This window comes from Cynocephalus volans, chromosome 3 (assembly GCF_027409185.1).
Source record: "Cynocephalus volans isolate mCynVol1 chromosome 3, mCynVol1.pri, whole genome shotgun sequence".
Lineage (NCBI taxonomy): Eukaryota > Metazoa > Chordata > Mammalia > Dermoptera > Cynocephalidae > Cynocephalus > Cynocephalus volans.
This window is the reverse complement of record NC_084462.1, coordinates 21,560,057-21,583,523: the sequence shown is the minus strand read 5'-3', so window position 1 is coordinate 21,583,523 and position 23,467 is coordinate 21,560,057. Positions and strand designations below refer to the sequence as shown.

The 23,467-nt window shown below is 37.9% G+C and overlaps 1 protein-coding gene and 1 non-coding gene across 4 annotated transcripts in view; one reads left to right on the top strand and one right to left on the bottom strand.

Annotated features, from left to right (window-relative positions):
- EIF2AK1 (eukaryotic translation initiation factor 2 alpha kinase 1) overlaps window positions 1-21,338 on the bottom strand; it is a 32,900-nt gene extending 11,562 nt beyond the window's left edge. The window contains exons 1-11 of one of the 3 annotated variants that reach the window (XM_063090340.1): window positions 21,134-21,338; window positions 14,626-14,784; window positions 12,772-12,905; window positions 11,152-11,189; window positions 10,420-10,519; window positions 9,696-9,776; window positions 8,746-8,845; window positions 8,161-8,221; window positions 7,508-7,835; window positions 6,165-6,276; window positions 914-1,014 (exon numbers count right to left, since the gene is read on the bottom strand). In XM_063090340.1, the coding sequence (XP_062946410.1) occupies window positions 914-1,014; window positions 6,165-6,276; window positions 7,508-7,835; window positions 8,161-8,221; window positions 8,746-8,845; window positions 9,696-9,776; window positions 10,420-10,519; window positions 11,152-11,189; window positions 12,772-12,905; window positions 14,626-14,784; window positions 21,134-21,251 (1,332 nt within the window). In that variant the 5' untranslated portion in view covers window positions 21,252-21,338. The remainder of the gene's footprint in view (window positions 1-913; window positions 1,015-6,164; window positions 6,277-7,507; window positions 7,836-8,160; window positions 8,222-8,745; window positions 8,846-9,695; window positions 9,777-10,419; window positions 10,520-11,151; window positions 11,190-12,771; window positions 12,906-14,625; window positions 14,785-21,133) is intronic. The other 2 variants (XM_063090341.1, XM_063090342.1) reach the window with 2 other exon arrangements.
- On the top strand, window positions 18,962-19,219 carry LOC134374479 (small nucleolar RNA U89). The gene has a single exon (XR_010023321.1). It is a non-coding gene; the product is annotated as a small nucleolar RNA U89 (small nucleolar RNA).
- Window positions 21,339-23,467: the final 2,129 nt, after the last annotated feature.

Below are 23,467 nucleotides of genomic sequence, written 5' to 3'. Positions count from 1 at the left end.
GTTCTTAAACCTTTTTCAAAAAATAAAGTGATCTGCATATTAACTTTTTGTTCCTAAATTTTCTTCTAAAAGCATTTTCCATGATTTAATTTTTGCCTAAAAAGCAAATTAACTTAAAATTCTTCATCCAAAGAAGTAAATATATTTCCTCTCTTTTTTGGTAGTCTTTTGTGGATAAAAATTGGAACAGTCATTATAGTTTATAAACAACCAAAAAAATTTTTCCCATGTTAAATTTTCTTTAAGATGGATAATTACATAAACAGATTTTACCTCTCAGGCTGCAATAACATATAACCATTTTTGTCAGCACTAAGTACATTTTTGTGTGTGTGTAATTTTTTTTTCTTTATTGAAGCCTCATTGATTATACATATTTTGGGGGTACAGCATTGACTACCATCACTTGTGTACAAAATGTGTTGATCAAATCAATATTATAATCATATTCATTATTACGAATCGTAATTATTCTTTATGCCCTTTATCCAATCTCTCCCCAACCGCCCTCCCACTTCTAGTAACCACAGATTTGTTCTCTCCTTCTGAAACATCAATGTATTATCGTGGGCCAGCCTTTGTTTCTTTCTTTCTCTCTCTCTCTTTCTCTTTCTTGCTCTAAGTACATTTAGCATCACCAATTATATTAGTACTCAGAGCACACCTACTACCTGATAAAAAGTACTCATGTTCTATATACAGAATTTTCAAATGCTCAAAATTACTGCTTTTAAATTCGATCAAAGGTTTTTATGTTCTGGCCCTACAGATCAATGATTTGTATGAAAGTAACTATACCCTTCTAAGTAAATCAACTAGAGTATGTAATCTCATTTAATTCAATGAACCAACATCAAGTCATCTCTGGTAAGAAATTACTACTGTTTTCAATGATTTAATGGCCCCCACTTACCTTCAGATCTCTGTGTACAATTCCCATGCTATGTATGTAAAATACACCTTCCACCAATTCTTGAAAAATTTTTGTTGCAACACTGGCCATAACATAAGGACCTTGAAGTAAAAAAAAAAAAATTGTGTTTATTTATTTATTTATTTATTTGTTTGTTTGTTTTTTACTTATTACATTAACATCTAAACATTAACATGTTTCTAAATACATTAACATCTGACACTTAAGCAGATTTTCAGCAAAGTCAACACTCCAGAATGGTCTAAAACCTATAAATAAGCAGGAAAGGCTCCTCAGCTAGCAAAGAAACCATCACAAACTAGCACCCACAGTTAATGGACTTTGTGTCACTAGAAGGAAAGTACCTTTAATTTCAGTCAGAGCCCCTATATTAATTATTTTTAAACAATTCTCAGGTATCAGGTGACTAGATTAGATGAAGTCCCCTTCAACACTTGACATCCTGGGGTTTAATGCTAATAAATCTGGTGTCCTGGCCTACAGTGGATTAAAGACATTATTACAAATAATGGAACAAGAAAAAAGATAAATTATGTTAGCTTAAGGAGTAAGCTTCCATCATCTGGAAGACTTATTTGGAATGCCTCATTTTCTATAAATGACTGACAAATGAAGTATATGGCCCCCCCCAAAAAGGAAATGAATTAGTTCATCTAGTAATATAATGAAATAATAAGTGAATTTAGAAGGTGGAGAAGTTTTATAGGACTAATACAAATAAAAATTGATAAAGAAAACAACCCTGGAGTTTTCCCACCAAGTACTTTTAGTAATATCATAAGAGCTTAATGGCTCAGTCATTTTAAATCATAAACGTACTGTTTACTTTCAAGAACAGGAGTACTACATGCTCCCTTCTCCTTGAATGAACCTCATTTGTTTTAAAGCTCAAACCTATTCCACACAGAAAACAACTGTCTCCCTTATGGAGTATCTAGCACATGCTTGGGCAAGTACTTCAGAAGACAGAAAAAAGTGTGTGTGTGTGTGTGTGTGTGTGTGTGTGTGTGTGTGTGTGTGTGTGTGTGTGTGTGTGTGTGTGTGTGTAAGCAATGGCTCCACTGGTAAGTACCCGTGTGTGTGTGTAAGCACTTCAGAAGACAGAAAAAAGTGTGTGTGTGTGTGTGTGTGTAAGCAATGGCTCCACTGGTAAGTACCTGTGTGTGTGTGTGTGTGTGTGTGTGTGTGTGTGTGTGTGTGTGTGTAAGCAATGGCTCCACTGGTAAGTACCCGTGTGTGTGTGTGTGTAAGCACTTCAGAAGACAGAAAAAAGTGTGTGTGTGTGTGTGTGTAAGCAATGGCTCCACTGGTAAGTACCTGTGTGTGTGTGTGTGTGTGTGTAAGCACTTCAGAAGACAGAAAAAAGTGTGTGTGTGTGTGTGTGTAAGCAATGGCTCCACTGGTAAGTACCTATGTGTGTGTGTGTGTGTGTGTAAGCAATGGCTCCACTGGTAACACTGGTAAGTACCCGTGTGTGTGTGTGTGTGTGTGTGTGTGTGTGTGTGTGTGTGTGTGTGTGTGTGTGTGTGTGTGTGTAAGCAATGGCTCCACTGGTAAGTACCCCTACTACGACACACCCTCACACTGAAGTGACCCACCTCCTGTCTCGGTAGAAATACAAGGAAGGCTTTTGAGTTTCACAGCTATTCAGAATAACTGCCTTCCTTTGGTCTGTCATTTTAACCCACCTTACATATCCAAAAAGTGGGCCACAGCTAAGAGGATTCAGTAAACACACACGGACCTGACCCAGTGGTAAGTCTCCACTCATTCAGTGCCCCTCCTCTACGCCTAGCAATCTGCTACATCCTTTACATTTATTGTTTTAATCCTCATAACAACCCTATAAAATAGGGATAATCACATCTTACAGATGAGGAAATATGCTGAGAGCAGTTACCTGACTTGCCCAAAACCTTAAGAGCTGGTGAGTACTATAGCCAGGATTCAAACCCAGGTCTTCTGCTCATGGGATTGTTGGGAATGATAAAATATAAAATCAGAATTGGTGTAAAGCTATAAACACAGTGCTAGAATGCTACAAAGTTAACAGTTTTTATTTTAAAAAGAAAAATCTACATCGTGCTAGCAGCACCATACATATTCTGCCTTCATTGTTTTGATAGGTTTATCATCCTGGATGGTATAAATTAAGAGTTCTCATCCCATATTCATTACTTACTTTCCAGTGGAAGTTTAAAGATCAACAACTGCATACAGGGCTTTAATAAACCATTTCCTTTTAAAAGATAAAGACATCTGCACATAACAATACAATGTTTATGCAGCAGGCAAAGGACACAAGTTTACCGAGCACTGAAAATACCCAACACACTACTTGTTACCACTGAACTGGACAAGTCCTGGCATGTCCTCCTCCTAATTCCATGGTTAAATGAGAGAAGCAGCACAGGGGTGCATCATGGAAGTGCTGGAGGAAGACATTAAGTTTCTGTCTTCCCATGGGCAGCTAGTCTTAAGATTCTGAGTAGGTTAACCAGCCCATGTTTTAGACCAAATGAAAAAGTGAACAGCAAACAATTATTGATTGATATTTAGTTGAATCTTTGCTTAAAATCAAGTCACTCTCATCTGCTATTTTGATAATCTAATACAGTGATTTTTAACTTCAGCTACACATGAGAATCGACAAGAGAATTTTTAAAAAAATACCAAAGACCAATTATATAAAAATAACTGGTGCTGTCCCAAATAACAACTTTTTTATAAAACTAAATTTTATTTTTTAGGAAAGTCTTAGATTTACAGAAAAACTGAGAAGATAGTGCAGACAGTTCCCAGAAAACCGTTTCCCCTGTTATTAACACCTTACATTAGTATGGTTCACTTGTCATAAATAATGCACCAATACTGATAGAATATATTATTAACTGAAGTCTACACTTTATTCGGATTTCCTTAGTTTTTACCAGTTCCCCTTTTCTGTTCCAGGACCCCATTTGGGATATACCATATTACATTGAGTAATCATGTCTCCTTAGGTTCCTCTGGCCTATGATGCTTTCTCAGACTTTTCTTGTTTTTGATGACCTTGAAACTTTTGAGGATTACTGGTCTGATATTTTGTAGAGTGTCCCTCAACTGGAATTTGTTGTCATGATTAGACTGGCATCACCAGATCTTTACCAGTTTCCATATCTTGTTCCTCATTTCCATCAGAGACCTCATCAGAATGGCCTTTACTATCCATATTTCTACCAGCATTCTGACCAAGACCACTTAAATAATCTCTAAGAAGTTCCACACTTTTCCTAGTCTTCTCTTCTTCTGAGCCCTCACCAGAATTACTCTTAATGTTCTATTTACAGCAATCTAGGTTTTTCTACCCTGCTCCTTCAAATTCTTCCACCTCTGCCCATTACCCAGTTCCAAAGTTGCTTCCACATTTTCAGGTATTTGTTATAGCAACAGCCCCACACCAAGTACCAATTTTCTCCCTTACTCCATCTCTACAGCTATAACAATGCCACAGACTGGGTAATTCATAAATAAAAGGACTTTATTTGGCTCAGGTTCTGGAGGCTGGGAAGTCCACATCTGAAAGGCCACATCTGGTGAAGTTCATCCCATGGCAGAAAAGCAAGCAAATGTGAAAGACAGAAAGAGGAAATCGGACCAAACTCACTTTAACAACAAACCCATTTTTGGTAGAACTAACCCACTCCTGCAATAATGGCGTTAATCCACTGATGAGCGCAGAGCCCTTATGACCTAATCACCTCTTAGAGGTCCTACCTCTTAATAATGTTACAATGGTAATTAAATTTTTTTCATGTGTCACAAAATATCATTGTTTTGTTAGATTTTTTTGAGTCATTTACAAATATAAAAGCCATTCTCAGCTCATGTGCCATACAAAAATAGATGGCAGGCTGACAATTTGCCAACCCTTGTTCTAAGTGATAAGAAAGCATTGTGTCATGGTGTAACTGATAGCAGTTTTTCTTTCTTAGTTCAATAATGGTTCAATAATGGTGCACAGTAGAGTCGATGAAATAAATTTGACAGCAATCCTATGAAGTTAAGAAACATTCGCAGATGGCAACACCAAGACCTAGAGAGGTTTTATTGCTCAAGATCAGTTAGCAGGGCAAGTTGAGGTTCAACCGTAGGTCTGGTTAACTAACTAAAAAAATCAAAAATGACTCTTTAAAGATGGCAAGTCAGAGGTTATAACTGACATCACAGTCTACAAGTAAAACCTAGAATGGATCTGATAATTCTAGCTGCCTTTCATTTGAATCTTCCTCATCTGTAAAGAAGAATGTAGAAATTTAAGTCTAGATTTTGGGTAGCTACAGTGTGACTGACCAAGTGGGTCACTATTCTACATGGGACCTGATGGCATGGGTACAGTGATTGACATATTTTGGGGGATGAAACTGTTCTTAAGATTTATCAAGCGCCCTGTCCTATTCACATTTTTAAATATTAAGAAACACATTTTTATGTAGAGAAAAATACAGATTAAAAAGAATGAAATAAAGTGTAACATAATATGTGCAACTGGCCTCAGCAGCCTCCCTGGTCTGTTCATACACTCATCATTTCTGTAACACAAGCAGGGAACTGCTACCCCACTTTGGTCCCCCAGAGGCCTAGAGAAGCACAGATGTGGAATGAGCCCCTCAGTTGATGGAGCAGGGCCTGGCACATCCCAGTGGCCCCAGAGCCACAAAAGAAACTAACTAGTGTTCTGTTTCATTTTCCCAGGTGCTGCTCTGTGCACAGGCTTCCTGGATGAGCCCTCCAACTAGTTCTGCAAATGGGCTTCCAAAATCAATAGGCTGCAAAATCTATCTGGCCTGCAAAAACCTTCCTTGCCTTCCTCTCCTTCATATGGCAATTAAATTTCAGCATAAGTTCTGGAGGACACTCAAACCATACCGGGGGGGCTTGTGTCCCCATAAGTGAACAAGAAATAAACCTTTATTATGTTAAAGAAAAAAAAAAATTTTTAAAACCTTTTCTATCCAAAATCATTAACCTAAATTCCAGTATATTACTGCTTAAATATCAACAACCTATATATCTATCACAGAGAAAATTAACTGTCAAATACCTTTTTATTTTTGAAAAATGTTGAAATAAGCACAATTGTGTCTTCGGGGTTTTTTCTGCCTTTTCTAATCTAAAGCACCTGAAGGCAATTCCTACATTAGATGGAGACAATTTGACTCTGTTATTTATAGTCCCGGACAGTACTTACAGGCAGATTCGTCCACACGCTCTAGGCCCCGCTTGTTTCTCTCGGCTATCCAGTCCCACAGGGAGCGCTCGCACAGCTGCATCTGGATGTGCAGCATCAGGTGGTATTGCACCTAGGAGAGGACACACCGCTAACTCCCATCTTTCCAAGATTCACTCATGTTACTCATTTAGTCAACAAATACTCACTTGCCCATTCTAGGCCAAGCATCACAGCTAACTGCTGAGGACACAGGCCTACCCAACAAGCCTAAAGTCAAATGAAGGAGACAAATAAATACAGCAATAACTGAAACAGCGTGTCATAATACAAGGAGGAAGGATAGGCCAGGCTGCAGACAGGCAGAGGTCCAATGGCAGAAGCTCTAAAATGGGACACTGAGGAAATGGTCCTGAAACTGTCTGGTTTGCTCTACATAAAACAGTTTTTAAAGCTAAAATAAAGCATCAAAGAATGTCTCTATGATATTCTGCTGTTCTATGTATACTCCAACATATACATACTTTGGCTGGCTTCACATTGTACATAACTAATAACTTATTCAAGAAAAAAAGTAAGCAAACATTAAGCTCACTGTAGCCCACTTACTTAGGCATCCAGGAAAATTTGCCAAATGTAATACAGAGAAATCAAACAATTCTTATTAAAAGTCCCCAAACTCAACTCCTTTGGATTCAAGTGAACCTGTTTAAAGTTTTGTGTTTCATAAAAAACATATGCACGGAGACACGTATTCCTGGACAAGAATTAATTCTGCATTGTGTACATACAGATGGTATATACAGTTTTGTAATCCTAACAAGACAGATTATGTGTAGACCCTGTTAATGTTCAGGTTTTTTAATACTAAAACTTAATACTGGTGAGAGTATGGTGGGAGTCTGACCAGCATATTAGTATAATCCTCAACGAGTGTATCTTAAAAACTGACCTGGGACTCTCCTAAAGTCATGCTCTGCAATATAGAACATCTTTTTGCATAAATGTATTTTTATAGCAAGTGCTAACATACAACAGAAATAGAGTGTGAATGAGGCTTCCAAGTCCAGGGTACATATACAAGAATTTCTAGAGAAACAAATGACCCCGTCAGGGAGGTCAGAAAAGAAGGAGTAGGAGATAACTAAGTAAAGGAGGGAAGACCAAATACAGAGGCCATATGGCAAGAGGGAACAAGGCTAGTACAAAAGACTGAATACAGGGCAGAAGAGCTAGAGCACAGAGCTGGAAGGGTGCAAAGTGGAAAGTCAGCTGACCAAGAGGGATGGCATACACAATCACAGTCCTTTATACCATTGTTATGGGTAAACATCAAATTGGTAGGTTCTGAAAAAGAAATGTACCTCTGTCTGCCCCAGTAAGTTTAAGTTTTCTTCAGAAGACTCCTCGGTGGATGTGAAATTCTCTTCTAGGTCTGACGTATGCCTAAGTGGTAGCTGATGCCTGACAATAGATCTGGTAGATAAATCAGCCAAACCATTTTCTGGGAACTCAATGGACGATTCAAATTCATTGGTGTCTCTTATGACTAAATTGGTAGTGTAGTTCACCAGTTTGTTATTCTGGTTTTCAACATCAGATTCTCCGAAGGGTTTTTCTTTTTCTGAGGTGAACTCAGCGAAGATAATGGATGAGCTACTGCTTTCATCATTTTTTACACCAAATTGATCTCTGTAGAGAAACACAGTAAAGAAAAAAGTCAATTTAAAAAAGGATCAAGAGTAGCTCAACTGTTTCTTCAAGCCTAGATGAATCTTATTGGTAAAATTCTGAAAAAAATGGCATCAAATCTGTCTAGCAGCAGCATTTATTTAAAATACTAACAGGAAATATCTGAGAGGATAAAATAACTTAACATTTTGTAATGAAAATAAGTAAAAAAAAAAAAGTCTAAAACACTCCTCCTGAACTCCTAGTAGCAAAAGGAAAAGGCTACCCAATACAGGTGACAGTAGGCAATGTCCTAAAGTGCAGAAGTACATGCCAGTCCACATACCTGTCCTCTTTCTGGTCAGAGAGTACTTCCAGAGATGGCAACTGAATAGAAGCTCTGTCTGCTGAACAAAAATTTAAAAAAAAATCTTCAAGCAGCTCAGTTTTCCAATTTATCATCAAAGACAGAATTAAAATATACAAATAATACCAAATGAAACTACGAGTCTAAAAATGTCATGACCTTCTGGCAAAATACATACAAGTTTATTCAAACAACTGACACATTTTAGGATCTATAAAAATGGAGTAGCTCAACTATACCAAGTTCAGCAAACTTTCTCTAGAGAACCTGAGAGTAAATATTTTAGATTTGTGGGGCCCCATGGGACTCTACTGTTACTACTAAATTCTATTACAGTGTAAAAGCAGCCATAGACAATTGGTAAATAAATGAGCTTGTGTTCCAATAAACTTTAATGACATTGAAATTTTTTCACAAAATATTCTTTTTTTGATTTCTTTTAACTGTTTAGAAATGCAAAAACCATTCTCAGCTTGTGGTATATACAAAAACAAGGGCAGGCCAGATTTGGCCTATGGGCTGAGGTTTGCCAACCCTTTGACTAAGTCATCAAAAACTGCTCACCTTGTGACCGGACCACATGAACATGTTCTATCCATGCAGTGTGATAGCCTACAATATTAGGGTGCTGAAGACCTGCCAGCACCTTCACTTCCCGTAGCACCTAAAAAAGAAATGTAATCAGATCAGGATTTTACTGACAATTTACTGAATGTTTGCGATATCAAATGTACCTTGTTCCAGAGCAAAGTAATAAAAACCCCTCTGTACAAGGAATCTAAACTATATTAAAATAATGGAAAAATTTCTGTGAGACAAATGGCAATTGGTACAGCAACTAAATAACTTATGTTTATACAGCACTTTATACTTTTCATAGTTCATTTATCATCATTCTCTCATTTAATTCCTACACCAGTCCTCCAAGGTAAGTAAAACCACTACTGTCACTACTACTTCAAGGATGGAAGACAGAAGTGGCTCAAAGGACTAGGCAATTTGCCCAGGACCACAACGCATGTCAGGGAAAAGACTGGGACCTAAATTGGGCTCATGTTTTTTTATAATAAGCTACACTACATATTAATCATTTATTTAAAAAGTTAATTTCCCCAGCAGTGACCACGAAATGTCAGTCTGAAGTGTGTATAAGAAAACTATGTCAAAAAAAAAAAAAAGGTCTACCTTTGACTGCAACCAGGCCAGAAAGACAGAGCTGGTAAGTGGAAGCCCCTGAGGCAGGCCATGGGCTGGCCAGCTGTGGGCCTCGGCCCTGCCCACCACCAACTGCAACTAGGCCAGCAATGGAGCCAGCAGTGGGCCTTTTCCCCAACCCCTTCAACAACACCTTAGAATGTACTTATTAAAAAAAATTACATCAAATAAAATTTTAGTTTTGATATTTACTATACTTTAACCCAATTCTCAGTAAACTGGAAACCCATAACACCTACTATTTGCCAAATATAACACATATACATATATTCAAAAGAGATAATTTTTTTAAATCATACCTTCATGCAATCTGTTTTAGTTGCACCCTTAATCAGGATTTTTTTGATTGCATAATACTGTCCATCTAATTTATTCCTGACCTAAAAAATAGAAAAAAAGACAAAGTATATTGTGCCGTTAAATTCCAACTGAATAAAGAAGTTCTTTTAATCTGACCTTAGATAATCCAAATTAGCCAAAGAGAAAAAATTAAGCTAAAGACATGTCTCCTTGCAACGTTCAGGGAAGTAAGCTCTAATCAGCTAGACTAGAAGCTTTTCAAGCTGTAGTGAGAGCCCAACTCCTAGAAGTTCTAGGTCTGAAGAATGGGAATGTTGACAAAAAAGCTATCTAAGGCCCAAAACACAGTAGTGCTTTTTTTAGTAATACATTTTTAATAAAAATTAACTACAGAACAGAAACGTAAGGGCTGGCCACTCAGCTCAGTTGGTTAGAGTGTGGTGTTACAACACCAAGGTCAAGGGCTCGAATCCCTATAGCAGCCAGCTGTCAAAAAAAAAAGAACAAAAATGCAAAGTTTCCAGAATCTACCTAAACAACCAACATGGCTAGGAAAAAATTAAATACTGCCCCCTTTGCTGTAACTGACAAATCTTAACAAAAAGTAAATGCACATAAATTCTAGGGATCTTCCTTTCAGCACTTTACATAATAATAATGAAAACAACTTCCCAAAATATACTAATTTATGTAGTAAGTCAAAACGAGTATGTAGAAAACAACCTTGTATACTCTTCCATATCCACCTTTTCCTAAGATGGCAAGCTCTTCAAATTCATTTAAGTAACGTGAAGTTTGCGCTTCAAAGGCTACTTCCTTTGATCTAAAAGTTAAATACAAACAATTAATCAATTTTAAGACATGGGAGAATCAAAATGTTCTAGAATAGTTCATACTCACTGTATTACTAAACTGCCAAACCTCATTTATCACTAAATTTTGATAATTTGGAAAAGATGAGCTAAAATGAAATTTTTCATTCTCTACAAAGAAAACATTGGCTAAGCAAATCTACAATGTAATAAAAAATAGCAAGGGGGTCATTAATTCCAAGTGTTTTACCAGTAATTAGTATTCCAATTAGAAATTATTATCAATGTTTTACAGCAGAAATCCTCAGGGAGACTAACAGGCAGCAGTTGATCAGTTGAACTCAGTAGCAAATTTACTTAAATTTTTTAATAATGCAAAACAGTTAGATTTTACACTAGCACTTCCTAAATACAGCCGAAATTCTACACTTAGTGGGCTGGGGGAAGGAGGGGATCAAAGTGAAGGGAAATGAGAAGTAAAGCAAATCTTGGAACACTACTTAACGGATGAGGACCAAGTTCTTAATTTTCGTAAACTACCCTAACTACATAATTTTTTAACCCTAAAATGAATATTTTCTTAATCTTGATTTCTTCTGAATAGTCTAGTCATTGCATAATCAAAAAAGTATTTAATACATACCTTATTTTCTGGATATGAGAATTATCCTCACAAGGATCCTAAAACCAAAAAATTATTTTTAAAAAACATTTGAAAGTTTCATGAAATAAAGACTCTGTCAAAATTCAATGTCATGTTAATAGCCCCAAATGGTCAAACAATACATTTTTTTAATTTTAAAAACTCAGTGGCTTACTTAAGAGTTTACAGTTGAAAATATTTCAAAGCTTGGGACGGCCGATGGCTCACTCAGGAGAGTGTGGTGCTGATAACACCAAGGCCACAGGTTCGGATCCCATGTAGGGATGGCCGGTTACTTCACTGGGTGAGCATGGTGCTGACAACACCAAGTCAAGGGTTAAGATTCCCTTACCAGTCATCTTTTAAAAAGAAAAAAAAAAAACCAGAAAAGAAAATATTTCAAAGCTGAGAATTTACCAAGGAGCTCCATAAGCAAATAATGTTGACTTCACCTTCAAAATCTATGCAGACAGTTGGTTAGAGCATAGCCTTGTACACCAAGGTCATGGGTTCGGATCCCCATATCTTCCAGCCACAGGGAAAAAAAATGCAGAAACTAACCACTCCTCACATCTCCACTGCTGCCACCCCACTCCTCACCTCCATCTTCTCTTGCCCATGTGATGACACCTGTCTCCCACTTCTGCCCTTGCCTCCTCAGGTTATTCTCAACACAGCAGCTGGTGTGACCCGTTAAAATGTAAATCAGATTATGTCACTCCTCTGCTCATAATCCTGCAACGCTTCCCATCTTACAACTAAAAAACATTAAAATGGTCTCAAGATCCTACTCCATCTGTCCCCTTTACCTGCTCCCCATCCTCCTCCTCTCCTAAACTTGCTCCTTTGCTTACCCTACTACAGCTAAATGGCTGCCTTGCAGCTCCCAAAACAAGCCAGCACACTGCCACCATAGGGCCCTAGCAATTACTGTTCCTCTGCCTGGAATACTTTTCCTCTAGATATCTGCATGTCTCCTTCTCTTAACTTCAGCTCTTAACTTAAATAACAAGTCTCGGTGAAGCTCTCCCTGGCCACCATATGTGAAATTAATACAGTCCCTCCAATATTTGTTAAGTCCCTTCACTGCTTTCTATTTCTCCTTTAGGTTATCACCACCTAATGCCCCATATATATTTTTTTCTGTTGTTTACTACACCCTCATCAGAATATAAGCTCCATGAAGGCAGGGGTTTTGATCTGTTTTGTTAACTTCTTTAACTCCAGCGCCTATGAAAGAGGTGATTACACATAGTAATCACTCATTAATATTGTTTTATTGTTTTTTGGTGGGTTTTTTGAGGGGATCGAAACCCTTGACCTCAGTGTTGTCAGCACCACGTTCTCCCAACTGAGCTAACTGGCCAGCCCTCAATAAATATTCTTGGAATAAACAAATTAAAGTTTTTTGTTCTTGTTTTTTGATGGCTGACTGGTACGGGGATCTGAACCATTGAACTTGGTGTTATTAACACCACATTCTAACGAACTGAGCTAACTAAAAAGTTTATATTTTTAAAAACATGTGTTATCATTAGGATTTCATGATGCCTTAAAACACAGTTCTCTTGAAATTAAAATATGTTTTTATCATACACAAGTACATCTTTTAGAGCTTACCTGACGAACTCTCTCTTTAGCAGACCTCATTAAATGAGTAATAGCTCTGTTGTGATGTAGTCGTAATGAGCTAAACTCATCACTACAGGTGAAAGATGACAGCAGCCCCATTTTGATAAAGGTCTGACAAAGTACTATAAAAACAATATGGAAAACTATTATTAGAAAGGCCAACAATCAAATGGCAATTTTAAAGAATGCAGAGAATAAAGAGAAATAATAGCAATACACACAAAAGATCTATAAGAAAAATGTTATGTTTATGTACATATTAAACTTGGAGACTGATTCTCTAAAAGAGAAGGATCAGTTGGTACACTCATGGATCAGGAGGACATCTATACTGTACAGTCATTTGTTTACCATGCCGAGTCAGTAAAGTACTAAGCTCTATCTTTAAAAAAAGGCAAGAAAAAATGTAAACATAGCCTTCTGCCATTCCACCCATTACATTTTGCAATAAAATAAGAATAAAGGCAGGAGTGGAAACAAATGATTAGAACTAACAAAAAAAGTGAGTATTAATTGTTCTTTTCTATTACAGAATATCTTTAACCAACATACAAAAAGCACTTATTAAATGTGTGCATAGACCAAATACCAGGCTCCTCAGAAAAAGAAGTTTCTACAGAGGTGCTGTGGCTTTTACTCATTCAAGAAATAAGATACTTGGGGAGAGACTGGACAAGGGGCATAAAGAATAATTTCGATTTGTAACAATACATATGCTAGTAATATTAATTTGATCAACATATCTCAATGTTGAACCCCAAATATACACATAATCAATTTTGGTTCAATAAAAATTAAAAATAAAAATAAAGAAATAGATACTAGAGGATTTTCTTTCCACATCAAAAACTCTCCACTTAGATTATCAACGTAACTAACTGAATCACATCAAAAACATTCATTTAAATATACCTTGTTTTAAAATTCAGTCATCTAAAAAGGTTGGGTATAAGAAATTCAAAATTATCTTAAAATCAGTAAGATTCACAAATTTGCTTTAATTATGAGCAAGATTATTGTATTAAAATTATTACAATCTGCTCCTCTGCCTAATACAATAATCCCCAGGTACCAATGCTTTGGAACATAAGGAACACCCCCTTTTGTACAACCCACCTCCCCACCACATATGCCATTGCTTAGGATATAGAGTATATAAAAAAATTTGTTTTATTCAAAAAAACAATAAGTGTACACTGTACAAATATTTTTACCATTTTTCATGTCCCATCAAGTTTATCAGAATGATAATATATCTTTAACTAAAAGCATATTAAGTTCTAGAGCACATAAAGGTATCTATAAGTTTGAGGACTTCTAACATGAAATCTGACTTGGAAAGTCTTTTTTGGTAGAAAAGAACCCCAGAATCTGTGGCTGGAGCTATTAATGAGGCTGCAACAGTCTTAAGAAGGGGAACAAGAAACATCTATAATTCTGCCCACTTTAGTGCTCAAGTTTCTCATATAATACCCTACAGTAAAAATAAACACTTTCAACAACAAGATATGCAGCTGTTTCAGACCTCTGGTCAAGAATTGGCTCAGAATAAGTACAAGTGATTCTCTTTTACCTGTTCATTGACTAAACCATACAAATATTCAAAAATTATATAAATTATCATAATACAGTATAAAAGAACTACCTTTTATTTATTCAATTACATGCAATTTTGGGGTCCCCATTACCCAAAGGAAAATATAAAATGAATTTAACGAATAAATTATTTATACTTGTTTCACACATAATTTTTATATACTAGCTGCTTCTAGACCCACAGCATTAAACAACATAGTATTTTTTACAAGCTTTATTCAGCAAGATGAAGTTATTCTTACTTACATTTAAACACCTGTCTTGAACGGAGTGGGTTTGGTTCATGCACATGGCTTAAGTGCTCCAACAAAGAAACAAGCAAAAGTTGGTTTGCAACTGCAAAAGGGAAAGTTGGCTGTTGTAGAGGTTCTTTTAATACCTGGAGTTCTGCTGGAACATCAGATTCTAAAAATTTAAAAAAGGAAAAAACTTGTTTTTCAAATTTTTGTTTTGTTTTTGGTTTTAGGTGGCCAGCCAAAACAGGGATTGAACCCAGGACCCTGGTGTTATCAGCACCACAATCTAACCAACTGAGCTAAACAGCCATCCCAGGAAAAAAATTTAAATGAGTGGTAGACATGTCTCATAATGACAAAACAGTATTTTCTTTTTTTTTTTTTTTTCTTCTTTTAAAAGATGACCAGTAAGGAGATCTTAACCCTTGCCTTGGTGTTGTCAGCACCATGCTCTCCCAAGTGAGCTAACCAGCCATTCCTATATAGGGATCCGAACCTGTGGCCTTGGTGTTACCAGCACCATACTCTCCCAAGTGAGCCACGGGCTGGCCCTCAAAACAGTATTTTCTGATTAATAAAATACAAACTGTTTAAATGTAAGGAAATAAAAAAGAATAACTGCTGTGTTGGGTTAATCAAGAAAGGATTTCCGGAAGTGAGTTTTGAGTTGAATTCTGGAAGCTGGAGGACCAGTAGAAAGATGCCATGAGGCAGAGGGGAAACAGTTTTGGTAGCAATGAATAAATAAACATGCAAACAAACATGTGGGAATAGAACAGCTTCCTTCCTTTAGAAGACAGCCAAAGCCCAAGCATAAAGAAAGAAGTTCAGGGGCCGGCCCATGGCTCACTTGGGAGAGTGTGGTGCTGATAACGCCAAGACCACAGGTTCAGATCCCTAGATAGGGATGGCTGGTTAGCTCACTTCAAGAGAGCATGGTGCTAACAACACCAAGTCAAGGGTTAAGATCCCCTCACTGGTCATCTTTTTAAAAAAGAAAGAAAGAAGTTCAGCAGAGGAAAGAGGGTAAGGGAGGAAAAATGGAAACTTTAAGCTCATGTTACACATGTACCAGGTGAGGACACTAATCTCAGAGAGGTTAAGGAATTAATGCATCAGGCAGATCAGACTGACTCCCAAGCCCATCCTCTTCCCACTATGCAAGACCAAGCAGACAGACAAGTTGGCACTTAAAGCTGAAGGTCATAAGTTCTCACTTATCATTATTTAATACATTATCAAACAGGTAAAAAAAAAAAACACAATGAAGGAAAAATGTTTGAGGAAACCATTCTGGAAACATGTAATAGGTAGCCTGGAAGGAGGAGGCATGCAGTCAACAAGGAGAGGTTAGAATGAGCTTAGTAAAGGAGTAAGTTACAGAAACATGGAGGAACGAATAGGTCCCAGAGATATCAAGAAAGAAATGGACTGGCCAAGATTTAAAACACTAGGAATGGGAAAGAGGAGGTGTTACTGAGTGTGAAAATTGGTAAGAGGTCTGTTAGATAAAAGATGATGCATATGAATTCTCAAGAGCTGTTTACCCCATCAATTGGAAACATCCTGCAGATACAGGGACTACATATCCTACACCTTCTAAAATCAGCCCCATTTTACTCTATTCCACTCTCCTCTATCAACTACTAAAGGTCCTGGAAGAGTTAAACTTTTCAAATCTGGGTTTCATTCAATTTCCTCTCTGACCTGTAGGTGGCCAAGGAGGGGAAAAAAAGATCTTTGTTTATGCAGATGTGCTATTCATTTTAAATACTTTATTGATGGTAAAGAAAAAGAATGAAAAATGTGGCCATGTAGAAACTTCTCTATGTGAAAACATGTAAAAGGTAAAATATGAATTCAGATACAGTACATATATCTATACTATATGTGACAAAAAAATACAAAAGGAAATAAAATTTGTATAGCACTCTTACAAGCTAATAAAAAAATGAAGCACAAAAATTCAAATATGTTTAACATAACTAGTAATTAATGACATACATATTGAAATAACTAAGGTACAAGAGTTTGCCCATCAGATTAGTAACTATTTAAAGCCCAAAAAGGCTGGCCCGTGGCTCACTTGGGAGACTGCGGTGCTGATAACATCAAGGCCACGGGTTCGAATCCTACAAAGGGATGGCTGGTTGGCTCACTGGCTGAGCGTGGTGCTCACAACACCAAGCCAAGGGTTGAGATCCCCTTACTGGTCATCTTTAAAAAAAAAGCCTGAAAGACTCGGTATTGTCAAGGGCATGGAAAAGCAGACAACTTCAAATACAAGGGATACAAAAGTGTCTGCAGCCTTTGGCAATGTGATGTGGAATGTAAAGTGTGCAAACCTTTCACCCAGCAATTCTACTTTTGGAAATATATACTAAGGAAATGATGAAACAACGTACAACCAATATATATGTACAAAATGTTCAGCATAACACTGTTTAGAATACTGAAAATTTGTTAAATAGAATACTGTGAGCTGTTGGAAATGATAATGCATAGAAAAAATAACTGTAAGTGTCATAGAAGCGGGCTGTAAAACAGTAATACTAACGAAGGTGAGGTAAGATACAGAGTTTTATACGTGAGAGTATAAACTAACACAACCTTTCTGGTCACCATTTTAGCAAATTGTATTAAAAATCTTAAAGCATTTTTAAAAACTTATTTCTTTGACTCAACAGTCCTACTTCTATGGACTATTCTAAAAAAACAATAAGATACTGACAAAGATATGTATACAGATATCCAACCCGTCATTGTTTTTGATGAAAAAAAGACTCAAATCTATTTTCAACAATAGGGAAAAGACTAAATAAATGATAGTACAGAATGTTATAGTCTTTTTTTTTTTTTTTTTTTTTTTTTTTTTGGCGGCTGGATCCAAACCCTTGACATTGTATTATGACACCAGGCTTTAACCAAATGAGATAACCGACCAGCCCTAATCTTAAAATAATGATTTTAAAGACTAATTTATCACAAAGGAAATGCTAATATAAAGTCACATTTTAAAATCAGAATATAAAATGTTTATTTTATCAGACACTACAATTTTAAAATTTATTTTATAGCTACGTAAATACACAAAAAAATTTCAAAAGCTGGAAAGAACAAAACAGACAAAATCTCTGCCCTCTCTGTTTTCAATAACATATCTACAGAATTTGTAAAAGAAATGAAACTACATTATACATGCTGTTTAACTGTTTGTTTGTTTGACTCTCAGTACCTAAGACAGTGCCTGCCATATGGCAGCTCTCAATAAATATTTTCAAATGAAGACATCAAATTGTTAACAGTGAGTTCTTCCCTGGGATGACAGTATTGGTGACTCCCTCTCCCCCTCTTTTCCTTTACACCTTTAAACCTTTATGAATGATCCCTCTAACTTTTTTACATATTTGGACAAAAATCAGACGGAAATCTTTAAACCATTCATGACAAAACCTTTCTTTCACAAATAGTTTTAAATATGAAATCACCAAATAAATTGTCTCTGGCTATACCAAAATGTAAACTATAATCTCTGGGTGATGAGTCTATGGTTTCTTAATTTTATTCTTTATGCTTTCCTGTATTCTCAATATATTCTGTAATGTGAGATTTTAAAAATATATACAGTAAACTGAATTGTTAACAATGGTGAGATTATGGTTAGGAGGGTTTCCTGCTGCTTTATGCTCTTATAGTTTCCTGGTTTCTACAATACAAAAATTTAACTTTTTAATATGAAAAAACAAAAGAGAATGGTTGGTCAGTGGAGTAAAATGAAGTTTTAATAAATCAAGAAAATGACAGCTTGTAAAAAAGACGAGCAGACAGATATTCAAATGCAGTAAAACGGAAAGATAAATGAAGGCTGAAGTTGAAAGCTTCCCACTTCACAGTACCAGTCAACAGCAGAAGAGTAAAAGGAACATAGCTAAAAGGAAAAATGAGGTTAAGTTCTCTTATGAAATGTAAGAGATAAGATACAGATCCTAGCTGAATTACTGTTTTAGATTTCTACCATGTAGGATGGGACTAGACAGATACAAGGGATAACCCAATTCAATCTCCTCAGGAAAGTATAATACAAATGGTCCATTACTAAGTGAAAGAGGAGCCGGGGGGATTAATCTGAGGTAAAATTTTTGAAAACTGGTGTCAGATGAAAGAAAATTAATGAGTCTGACAATGGGCTTACTGCTGGCCCTCCGATAATGCATGCTGTTTCATAGAAACAAAGCATACAGTAATACAAAGGCCAATGTTGGCTCTAAGAGAATTCCTACAATAAACTGAAGAACACAAGTTTTAAAGTTACATCTAGGTTCTGAATTTTCTGACTCTTTCATTAACTGGCAGATTGACCTCCTCAAATCATACAGACCACTTGTGAGAAATTATTTAACTATTCCATCTTCACATCCACTAAAAATGAGATATCTGCCTGAGGCCTGGCTCCCCACCTTAAGGCCAGATCAACAGCACTGCAGGCCTTGTCTTCATTTCTGCTGCTGCCCCCAGCTGCTGGCAGCAGCCTTCAGGCAGGACCATAGCTGGGGACCAAAGTAGAGCTGGGAATGAGCCATCTGAGCACAACCTTGAATCTGACAGCCCAGAGGAGGACTGGAGCAGGAGAGTATTAAGGATGAGGCCAGAGACAGACCTGGCCTTCTGTGAACCCTTAACCCTGCCCTGCTCACCTTAGAGAAGCATTGAGCAAGAACCTGGCTACATCAAACTTCGCAAGATCCCGGCAGCCCAGAACATCTCCAAGACAATCACATCACAGAATCGTATCTATCTCACTGCTGACAACCTTTTCCTGAACCTATGGGACAAATTTCACCCAGGGAAATGACATCCTCATCAAAGGTAAGAAATGAGCCCAGTAACCAAGAACTCCACCCCCAAAGAGAATACGGATCTGTTTCTTCTCCATTTTTTGAGGAGCCAGTGAGGGGTAGAGCATACCCCACCCCCACCCCAATATCATGTGATGGTCCCCTCTGCACCTGTCCTCCCAACCCCTCTTGGATTAGGGAAGACTGCAGATCAACCCTTTTGGGGAAATGACTTTCCTCCTCCCTGTATTGGCTATAGGTGTTGGGACAGCGCATAATTTCTCACTGATTTCCTACAGTGTGGTGCAGGAGGGAATAACCACCATCCCAGCAATTCTCAGTAAAGTATTACTTAAGCAGGGAAAAAATATATATATCATTTTTCACAGAACTTACTTATCAAATAAAAAGATAAATTATGTCTGGACATTCTGGGCCTCTCTGGAAGAAATGGCACTACATAAGCACAACAGTATTATCAGTAACCCAGGAGAAGAAAAATTTTAAGAGCTTATCTAAAATCACTCTCCTCAAGAATAATCTTCAGTTTGCAGAAACCCTATCACAATGTTACAGAAAAGACAGACTTGCATGTTTATAGCTGGGACTTATCCTATGACATAACGCTTTCCATATTATTAAGCTGCTATAATATACCACCTTACATGTGGGAAAAAATCCATCTGTCCATTAAAAAATAGTGATCTTACAACTTTCCTCTGTAATAGCCTACTTGAATTACCACCAGTTTGCTTTTGTTTCCTGTTATGGTGAAGAATTACAGGTAGTGTTAAGGATGAAAATAAAAGAACTTTTCCATTTTAAACATTTATTCCATTTGATTTATTATATTTGAATAAATCAAAATCTTTTCAACTCAGTTTGCACCTTTAAATCCATATTAATATTACAACATATTACTTGTTTTATACTCCAACTAAATCATTCTATTTCAACTATCATAGAGTTAAAAACCTCCCTGAATCAATGTATTCTATGATAGCACAATTTAATTTTAAAAACTGCCAAAACAACCAGGAGCAACTAATGACCCTACTGCACTTTCATTAAAATATTTGACACTCTGACCTGGTTAAAGTCAGTGTTTTAGGTCCTCTCACTTTTTGGTAATAACTGACTTAGTTATGCCATATCTCCTAGTAACCAAAAGCCTTAAGAAAACTTAGGCATTTTTTCTTTAAACCGAAGTGGATGATTTCCACACTATTAGAAGTCTTTAGTTACCCTATCAGTGAAGCAAAAGACAAAAGAAGCTACAAATTAAAAGAACCCAAATTGCTCAGCGCGTACAGTCTGAAAACTCCCATTCTAGTAATGAACAAAGATCATTCCCAACGACTGACATAACTACAGGGCTTGGGAACTGGAAAGTGGCCTCACCTAAGTCCTCAGCCGTCTGAAGGCCTCAGTCCGCAAAGAACAGAAACGTAAACAAACAAGCGGGTCGAAGACACTGGTTTCAATAAACATTTACCTTAGCCCTCAAGGCCCGCCCGCCGCCCCCCGCACGCCCACCCCTGCGCTGCATGACTGGCCCCGGGTTCAAGCCTAGAGAGAGCCGACTTCGCCCAGGTCCTGAGACGACCCTCGCAGCCGCCCGGCCCTCCCGGGAACGCTGGACAGGGTGCAGCGGAGCGGCGCCGTGGCACTCCGGTCCCTCACCATCGTACTTGGGGTCTGGACCCTCGGCAGGGAAGTCGATGGCGGGCGGCGCAGCCACGGCCCCAGCTCTGTCGCCCTCCACTTCGCGCTCGCGGGCCCCGGAGCTGCCCCCCAGCATCGCCGGCGGCGCGCAGGCAGCTGACCAACCCGCCGCTAGCCCAGCACCGCCTCCACAGCGATCGCGACCCGGTCAGGAAGTTAGCCACTCTCCCGCCGGAAGACCCGCCCCAGCCACGCGCGCGCCGCTGTCGGGGGCGGGCCCTGCCGCAGGCTCCTCCCCTTCCTCCTTCCGGGAGGAAAGGATGGGCTGGTCCGGCCAGGGCGCACCCCCGGCACTCGCGTCAAGGTGGGCTCGTCCTCGGGCTGAGGTCTGCGGGGCTTCCGGAGCGAGGACGGTGGCGGTCCGGGTGCTTGCCACGTCCCGGCCGACTCCGGCCTCGCTTCCGTCTGCCCTTTCCGAGTGTCCAGAGCATCTGCAGACGAGTCATACTCATATCTCGTGCCAAGACTCAGGTATCAATGTAAGAATCAGATGTCTGCAGAGACTAATGCAAATGTTTACCTTTTGCGGAAACAATGACTCTGTCATTTGTTTTCCAAAAAAAAAAAAAAAAAAAAAAATCAAAAGCATGTACAAGACCTGTCACAATGAGAACTAAATCTGTTATGGTCAACCGTTAAACCACAACAAAATGGGAGATACCAACTAGATTCCATAGTGAATCCAACCTAACAGAAATTCCGCTGTTTTTGAGACCGAATTTACAATTGAAATGTTTTCAAACCTTAGAGTCTTTTCCAGATGACCTCCTGGCCACACTGGATCGACTGTGCTTTCAAGCCCTCAGCGTAAAAAAATCCATCCTCTGCCCTCTGGAGATGGTCCTGATGACTTGGTTGCCAACTCAGTGCTGTTGAAAACAATCTTTAGGAGATCATGGATTAGATAATATGGCTGGAATAAAATTCTCAGATTTTGGCCCTCAACCCCCGCGTGATGTGCAAAAGTGGTATTGTTTAAGAATTTTAACATGTTTTCTATATGTAGTCATATTGGACGCATTCACCCTGATAGAGGCTATTAAGGATGTAGTTCTGTCCAGATAGCTTCCAAAGATTAGGGATGTCCCTTCCCATGCCTTGCTGATGCTCTGGAAGTACACCTTTCAGAAAGTGAGTTATATATATGTATCCACAGCTTTAAAAATGCAAATGCCTTTGACACAACAATTTCAGTTTCAGCAATTTATCCTAAGGAAAAGGTTAAGAATGAGCAAAAATATATAGTTAAAAACAATGCAGTATTATAACACCAAGATCAAGGGTTCGAATCCCCATACTGGCCAGCCACCCCCCCCAAAAAAGCTATTAATTGCAACACCGGTTATGATGCCCAAAGAAGAAGACAATTACTTAGACAATTGACTAAATGAATTATGAACATCCACACAATGGCACACTTTGCAGGCATTAAAAATGTTGATATGTAATATGTGTTTCTCACTACTTTTCCACCATCACTGGAAATGCCCAGTATTAATGAGTATGGAGGAAAAGGCAACTCATTCTGATAGGTATACAAATCAAAGCAAACTTTCTAGAAGATGATGAGCAACTTAGAGCAAAAACTTTTGAATAGGCATTCCTTTTGACCTACATATAGAAGTATATACAAAGGAAATAATCAGAGAGGGAAAAAAAAAAAGATGAATCTATAAGAATGTTCGTTTAAGTGTAGTTTATAATAGAAAAGTGATGAAATACATCTGAATCCAAATAGAAGAGCAATTAGGGTACATCCATGCAATTAAAGCTTGTGCAGCTATTACACAAATTGAAAAAGCTTCATGTTCCTCTCTAGCTTCCATGATATCACACTGTTGGAGTGAGCAGTACTGAAGTCATGTCGGAACCTAAAACTACATGGGCTTTAGAGGGGAAAAAAGGACAGAGTTTTTTTTCTTAGCATGCATTTCTCTGAGTTCCCTCTTTTCCCGTGGTTATTCAATATTTTGAACCTTGATTATGGGGTAAGATGACATTATTTACATAAATGTGAAGTTGTTTTCCAGTCAGCCTGGAGTTGCAAACTTACACAAGACACATACTATCCAGACCCTGAGAAACCAAGGAAGACATTAATAAAGCTATGCTGATTCCACCCAAAGCAAATCACAGTCTTGCAGGACCCTAAGAAAATGAAAAGGACGAGAACAGAAGCCAGACAGAGCTTTGGCAAAACTTTGCACCTGGCCCCTTACATGTCTACCTCCCTCCTGCTTTTCACTTCCATGTTCCTTTCCCTCATCCCCCTCTTTAAAAAGCCCACAGTAA